Here is an 8,068-nt window from a genome sequence, read left to right on the forward strand (position 1 = left end):
AGTCAGTCAGTCAGTCAGTCAGTCAGTCCATCTATTTACACCGTCCATCATCCATCCATCAAATGTATTTGTTCAGTCTAGTGCTTTTTACAAAGTCACAATTGTCTCAAAGTGCTTTACAACAACAACAATACAAACAGTATGATCTCACACCGAACCACAGACAGCAAGCCAAGGAAAAACTCCCCAGAGGGGAGAAAAACACAGGGCACTGTGGGAGGAAGAAACCTTGAGAGGAACCAGACTCTAAGAGGGACAGACACAGAGCGTTCTGCTCTGTAAAGCCCGACTTCCATTCCATACTTCACAATGAGCCCGTCCTCCGATTTCTACCTCCAGCAGCCTCCCTGGACGGGAGTTTTTCCATCAGGTTTTCTGGAGAGTGCTTCTGCAGCAGTCGACATGTTTTTATAGTGGCAGGTTTCCCAGACAGCGGGAGGAATACCAGGATGAGACGTGTCAGAAAAGCTAAACATGGCTGTGTTCCAAAACCCGTTCTTGGACTCCATCTGGAGGGGATAGCAGCTGCGCTAGGCTAGGCTAGGCTACGCTACAACACGCTATGCTAGGCTACGCGATATGCTAGGCTACGCTACACAATATGCTAGGCTACGCTACAACACGCTATGCTAGGCTACGCTACACGATATGCTAGGCTACGCTACAACACGCTATGCTAGGCTACGCTACACGATATGCTAGGCTACGCTATACGCTTCAGAGAGAGTGCAACAACACAGCCAGACAGAGCCTGGCCATAACACTACCAGACTAACACAACCAGACCAACACAACCAGACTAACACAACCAGACTAACACTACCTGACTAACACAACCAGACTAACACAACCAGACCAACACAACCAGACTAACATTACCAGACTAACACAACCAGACCAACACAACCAGACTAACATTACCAGACTAACACAACCAGACTAACACTACCAGACTAACACAACCAGACCAACACAACCAGACCAACACAACCAGACCAACACAACCAGACTAACACTACCAGACTAACACAGCCAGTCTGCTCTGGAGCGGCTGACAGAAACCACTACTGCATGACCACTGAGCATACTGAACACGCTCCAGGCAGGTTGAGATACGCCCACACACACACACACACAGTGATAACACCAAGATCCCCCGGCAGCTGAAGGTGACGCGAACTCAATATGCACCTGCAAACACACACACACACACACACACACACACACACACACACACACACACACACACACACACACACTTGCATGGACAGGCAAACATCCACACACACACACACACACACACACACACACACTTGCATGGACAGGCAAACATCCACAGACACACACACAGACACACACACACACACACACACACACACACACACACACACACACACACACACACACACACACACACACACACACACACACACACACACAGATAGAGTTGGGCCAAGGCCGCGCCTTGCTTACCTGGCAGCTTGCCTCTGGAGAAACTCTCAGAGTCCAGTTTGTACGTGTCCTGCAGCCTCATCAGAGCCTTGGCTGCCCCCTTCTCATCCTCATCATCAGGGAAGGACTGTCTCCGCTCAGTCATGTTAGAGATGAACCCTGGGGGGGGGGGAGTCAGAGAGAGAGAGAGATAGTTAAAATCTGTCTGAATCTGTCATCTTCAGACAGCCAGAAGACGTGCAGTGAACCACCAGCTCTGATCAGCAGACGTGAACGGTTGAGATAACCTGGGAATGTAAACTCTGACTCTGGTCTCACACACACACGCACACGCACACGCACACGCACGCACACACACACACACAGGCTCTGAGACAAACACACACACAGGCTGATGTACGACGGTGAAGTTGAAGGTGAAGGTGAAGGTGAAGTTGAAGGTGAAGGTCAAGTTGAAGGTGCAGGTGAAGGTGAAGGTGAAGGTGCAGGTGAAGGTGAAGGTGAAGTTGAAGGTGCAGGTGAAGTTGAAGGTGCAGGTGAAGGTGAAGTTGAAGGTGAAGGTGAAGTTGAAGGTGCAGGTGAAGGTGAAGGTGAAGTTGAAGGTGCAGGTGAAGGTGAAGGTGAAGTTGAAGGTGCAGGTGAAGGTGAAGGTGAAGTTGAAGGTGCAGGTGAAGGTGAAGGTGAAGTTGAAGGTGCAGGTGAAGGTGAAGGTGAAGGTGAAGTTGAAGGTGCAGGTGAAGTTGAAGGTGCAGGTGAAGGTGAAGGTGAAGGTGAAGTTAAAGGGATGCAGGACAGAGCAGTGACTCCTCTCCTCCGTGTTAGCGGTTAGCGGCTCCTACACTAGCGGTTAGCCTCCCAGCAGAGAGGGAGGGGGAGGTTAGCCTCCCAGCAGAGAGGGAGGGGGAGGTTAGCCTCTCAGCAGAGAGGGGGAGGTTAGCCTCCCAGCAGAGAGGGAGGGGGAGGTTAGCCTCCCAGCAGAGAGGGGGAGGTTAGCCTCCCAGCAGAGAGGGGGAGGTTAGCCTCCCAGCAGAGAGGGAGGGGGAGGTTAGCCTCCCAGCAGAGAGGGGGAGGTTAGCCTCCCAGCAGAGAGGGGGAGGTTAGCCTCCCAGCAGAGAGGGAGGGGGAGGTTAGCCTCCCAGCAGAGAGGGAGGGGGAGGTTAGCCTCCCAGCAGAGAGGGAGGGGGAGGTTAGCCTCCCAGCAGAGAGGGGGAGGTTAGCCTCCCAGCAGAGAGGGGGAGGTTAGCCTCCCAGCAGAGAGGGAGGGGGAGGTTAGCCTCCCAGCAGAGAGGGAGGGGGAGGTTAGCCTCCCAGCAGAGAGGGAGGAGGAGGTTAGCCTCTCAGCAGAGAGGGAGGGGGAGGTTAGCCTCCCAGCAGAGAGGGGGAGGTTAGCCTCCCAGCAGAGAGGGAGGGGGAGGTTAGCCTCCCAGCAGAGAGGGAGGGGGAGGTTAGCCTCCCAGCAGAGAGGGAGGAGGAGGTTAGCCTCTCAGCAGAGAGGGAGGGGGAGGTTAGCCTCCCAGCAGAGAGGGGGAGGTTAGCCTCCCAGCAGAGAGGGGGAGGTTAGCCTCTCAGCAGAGAGCGGGAGGTTAGCCTCCCAGCAGAGAGGGAGGAGGAGGTTAGCCTCTCAGCAGAGAGGGAGGGGGAGGTTAGCCTCCCAGCAGAGAGGGGGAGGTTAACCTCCCAGCAGAGAGGGGGAGGTTAGCCTCCCAGCAGAGAGGGGGAGGGAGGTTAGCCTCCCAGCAGAGAGGGGGAGGTTAGCCTCCCAGCAGAGAGGGAGGGGGAGGTTAGCCTCCCAGCAGAGAGGGGGAGGTTAGCCTCCCAGCAGAGAGGGAGGGGGAGGTTAGCCATCTTAGCTTCATGATTAATAACTAAGATTAATAAATAGACGCTGTAACATTCCTCCAGTCAGCCAACGTTCATTTGACAACACCCAGATGTTGGCCTCATTCACACATATCTACACACACACACACACACACACACGGACTCTCTCACACACACACACACACATGCACGCAAACACACACAGGAGCACACACATGCGCACACACACACACACACACACACAAACACAGACACATATTCTCTCTCTCTCTCTCTCTTGCCACCTTCTCCTCCTCCTCCCCCCCCCTCCCTCCCTCCCCTCTACACACACACACACACACACACACACACACACACACACACGCACATGCACACGCGCACGCACACACCCCCTACCATCAGAGGGGTCCTGTAGCACCAGGCTCTCCAGTGCAGCCCACTCTGTGTTCAGCCTCTTCATCAGCTTGTAGGCGTTGACGGGGTGGGCCAGGTAGGCGTCGGGGTCCTGGGTGGAGGCCCGGGTCAGATCATCCAGCCTGCTGGCCCAGCTACACAACAACACAACAACACAACCCGCTCAGGATGGGTCTCCAATATCATCACCACCTGCCCTGCTTCTTCAAGTGACCCGCCCCCTGATGGGACCAATGAGCTCTCTGGAGTGTCAAACTGAATTCTGATTGGTCAACAGCTCCTGATTTAAATAGTGAAACACTGGTCTATGTAACAGAGGGATTCATAGTCTTGACTATGTTCTGGTGTCTGGGTCTTGACTGTGTTCTGGTGTCTGGGTCTTGTCTGTGTTCTGGCGTCTGGGTCTTGACTGTGTTCTGGTGTCTGGGTCTTGACTGTGTTCTGGTGTCTGGGTCTTGTCTGTGTTCTGGCGTCTGGGTCTTGACTGTGTTCTGGTGTCTGGGTCTTGACTGTGTTCTGGTGTCTGGGTCTTGTCTGTGTTCTGGCGTCTGGGTCTTGACTGTGTTCTGGTGTCTGGGTCTTGTCTGTGTTCTGGCGTCTGGGTCTTGTCTGTGTTCTGGCGTCTGGGTCTTGTCTGTGTTCTGGCGTCTGGATCTTGACTGTGTTCTGGCGTCTGGGTCTTGACTGTGTTCTGGTGTCTGGGTCTTGACTGTGTTCTGGTGTCTGGGTCTTGTCTGTGTTCTGGTGTCTGGGTCTTGTCTGTGTTCTGGTGTCTGGGTCTTGATTGTGTTCTGGTGTCTGGGTCTTGACTGTGTTCTGGTGTCTGGGTCTTGACTGTGTTCTGGTGTCTGGGTCTTGACTGTGTTCTGGTGTCTGGGTCTTGTCTGTGTTCTGGTGTCTGGGTCTTGACTGTGTTCTGGTGTCTGGGTCTTGACTATGTTCTGGTGTCTGGGTCTTGACTGTGTTCTGGCGTCTGGGTCTTGACTGTGTTCTGGTGTCTGGGTCTTGACTGTGTTCTGGTGTCTGGGTCTTGTCTGTGTTCTGGCGTCTGGGTCTTGACTGTGTTCTGGCGTCTGGGTCTTGACTGTGTTCTGGCGTCTGGGTCTAGTCATGAGCTGGCAGTAGCATTGTAAGAATGACCTGTGGTCATCTCTCTGTCTCTCTATGTACCATTTACCATCGAGGGTAGAATGTAACATTGTTCTATTATCTAGTATTATTAAAGCCTCATTTGATTCATGATTCAATGATTGTTATTATTTTCATTATCCGAGGTGGTAGAGAACACCAGGGGAGGCTGGAGGAGGTAGAACACCAGGGGAGGCTGGGGGAGGTAGAACACCAGGGGAGGCTGGGGGAGGTAGAAATCGCGTTTGATACCATTCCTCATTCTGCTCCATGCGTTACTTTGAGCGCGTCCTCTGATTTCTACCTCCGCCAGCCTCCCCTGGTGTTGGAGCACGCAAAAAACTAATTCTGGTCAGACAGACAGTAGAACCTCCTCTCCTCCCCCATGTTTGTAGTTCAGACAGTAGAACCTCCTCTCCTCCCCCATGTTTGTAGTTCACCTTTTGACAGTTGCCAGTTTGGACTCCTCAGCCTTGATGTAGTCCTTCAGCGATTGGACAAGCTCCTTCTCTGTGAATATGAGGTCTGTCATCTGACCTGGGAGAGCCAATCAAAGGAAAGGATTTCTTAAATACATAAACAGCGAGGATAATTAATTACCCAGCATACGACTCTCAGTTATAGACCACAAGGCGGCAGGTTAGAGAGGCCGGGGTAGTGGGGAGGGGGAGGGGGAGGGGGAGGGGGGAGAGTGGGAAGGTATTTCCTGAGAGAACTTGGATAAACGATAGTGGAAGCAGGATGGATTTGATGTGCCGGTTTGTAAAGGGTCTATAAGAGCCTTGTAGAGGGACTAGAGAAGAGTTTCCTTCAGACGTGGTCGAGGGCGTGTCCCTCTGGACGTGGTAGGGTCGACCACACGGAGGGCTTAACTACCCATGAGCCTTTGAGGTGAGGGGCGGGGCCGCTGCTGTTGTATGCAGTAAACAACGCCATGGCAACGCAGGACTGGGCTGAACTCCTGCACGGCAACGGTTGCCAGGAGTTGGGGGCGGGGGGGGGGCAGAGTGAAGAAGTTTTTCTCTCTCTCTCTCACAAACAGACGCGCACACACTCACACTCACGCTAGATTGGTCTAGTAGTGCAGTGGTAGCCAACACTAACAGCAGAAATCAGCAGAGTGACTCAGCTGGTTGGGACAGGGGAGCAGGAAGCAGGGCAGCTGGTGTGACAGGGGAGCAGGAAGCAGGGCAGCTGGTGTGACAGGGGAGCAGGAAGCAGGGCAGCTGGTGTGACAGGGGAGCAGGAAGCAGGGCAGCTGGTGTGACAGGGGAGCAGGAAGCAGGGCAGCTGGTGTGACAGGGGAGCAGGAAGCAGGGCAGCTGGTGTGACAGACGAGGGAAGCAGGGCAGCTGGTGTGACAGACGGGGGAAGCAGGGCAGCTGGTGTGACAGACGGGGGAAGCAGGGCAGCTGGTGTGACAGACGGGGGAAGCAGGGCAGCTGGTGTGACAGACGGGGGAAGCAGGGCAGCTGGTGTGACAGACGGGGGAAGCAGGGCAGCTGGTGTGACAGGGGAGCAGGAAGCAGGGCAGCTGGTGTGACAGACGGGGGAAGCAGGGCAGCTGGTGTGACAGACGGGGGAAGCAGGGCAGCTGGTGTGACAGACGGGGGAAGCAGGGCAGCTGGTGTGACAGACGGGGGAAGCAGGGCAGCTGGTGTGACAGACGGGGGAAGCAGGGCAGCTGGTGTGACAGACGGGGGAAGCAGGGCAGCTGGTGTGACAGACGGGGGAAGCAGGGCAGCTGGTGTGACAGACGGGGGAAGCAGGGCAGCTGGTGTGACAGACGGGGGAAGCAGGGCAGCTGGTGTGACAGACGGGGGAAGCAGGGCAGCTGGTGTGACAGACGGGGGAAGCAGGGCAGCTGGTGTGACAGACGGGGGAAGCAGAGTTCAACGGCTTTTCTCTTTATTTTACAAGACACTGAAGAAGGAAGCACAGTGATGACGACATCGGACATCAGAAGGACAGTCTACCTCCACCAGCCTCCCCTGGCTCAAACTAACAGTGGTATTTGGTAAGATGAGTTTGATGAGAACACTTGTGTATTTGTCTGTTCAGACACAGACTTGGCTTTCCAGAGAAGTTTAAAAAACCCTGCTGACCAGTCTGGAGGCTAGAGAACAGATGTGTCAGACTTCTGCCAAGGAGGTCAGAGGAGGCTCAGGGGAGGCCAGTAGTGTAGAGTAGAGTAGAGTAGAGTAGAGTAGAGTAGAGTAGAGTAGAGTAGAGTACAGTAGAGTATAGTAGAGTACAGTACAGTAGAGTATAGTACAGTAGAGTAGAGTAGGGTACAGTAGTGTACAGTAGAGTATAGTACAGTAGAGTACAGTAGAGTACAGTAGAGTACAGTAGAGTAGGGTACAGTAGAGTACAGTAGAGTAGGGTACAGTAGAGTAGAGTACAGTAGAGTAGGGTACAGTAGAGTAGGGTACAGTAGAGTAGAGTACAGTAGAGTAGAGTAGGGTACAGTAGAGTAGAGTACAGTAGAGTAGGGTACAGTAGGGTACAGTAGAGTAGGGTACAGTAGAGTACAGTAGAGTACAGTAGAGTACAGTAGGGTACAGTAGAGTACAGTAGAGTAGAGTACAGTAGAGTAGAGTACAGTAGGGTACAGTAGAGGCCTACCTATGGAGGTGAACACCTCAGCCTGTCCTCCCCAGCAGCAGAGCAGAGTCCAGACCAAGACACACAGGAAGCTCCTCATAGTGACGACCAACACCTGGAAACACAAACACACCCTCTGTCACCCCCTCAGGGTCAGGAGGGGGTCACACCCTCAGTCAACCCCTCAGGGTCAGGAGGGGGTCACACCCTCAGTCAACCCCTCAGGGTCAGGAGGGGGTCAACCCCTCAGGGTCAGGACGGGGTCACACCCTCAGTCAACCCCTCAGGGTCAGGAGGGGGTCACACCCTCAGTCAACCCCTCAGGGTCAGGAGGGGGTCACCCCCTCAGGGTCAGGAGGGGGTCACCCCCTCAGGGTCAGGACGGGGTCACCCCCTCAGTCAACCCCTCAGGGTCAGGAGGGGGTCACACCCTCAGTCAACCCCTCAGGGTCAGGAGGGGGTCACACCCTCAGTCAACCCCTCAGGGTCAGGAGGGGGTCACACCCTCAGTCAACCCCTCAGGGTCAGGAGGGGGGTCACACCCTCAGTCAACCCCTCAGGGTCAGGAGGGGGTCACACCCTCAGTCAACCCCTCAGGGTCAGGAGGGGGGTCACACCCTCAGTCAACCCCCTGTCTCTGTGTAGC

The 8,068-nt window shown here is 54.5% G+C and overlaps 1 protein-coding gene across 2 annotated transcripts in view; it reads right to left on the reverse strand.

Annotated features, from left to right (window-relative positions):
• The window catches only part of LOC310824858 (prolyl 4-hydroxylase subunit alpha-2-like), a 17,790-nt gene extending 9,728 nt beyond the window's left edge, over nucleotides 1-8,062 (reverse strand). For both annotated transcript variants that reach the window (XM_083698114.1, XM_083698113.1), the window contains exons 1-4: nucleotides 7,444-8,062; nucleotides 5,256-5,352; nucleotides 3,670-3,821; nucleotides 1,474-1,611 (exon numbers count right to left, since the gene is read on the reverse strand). In XM_083698114.1, coding sequence (XP_083554240.1) covers nucleotides 1,474-1,611; nucleotides 3,670-3,821; nucleotides 5,256-5,352; nucleotides 7,444-7,522 — 466 coding nt within the window. In that variant the 5' untranslated portion in view covers nucleotides 7,523-8,062. The remainder of the gene's footprint in view (nucleotides 1-1,473; nucleotides 1,612-3,669; nucleotides 3,822-5,255; nucleotides 5,353-7,443) is intronic.
• Between the last annotated feature and the right edge of the window lie 6 nt (nucleotides 8,063-8,068).

The sequence above is a fragment of the Argentina silus genome (assembly GCF_951799395.1).
Source record: "Argentina silus genome assembly, contig: scaffold_168, whole genome shotgun sequence".
NCBI lineage: Eukaryota > Metazoa > Chordata > Actinopteri > Argentiniformes > Argentinidae > Argentina > Argentina silus.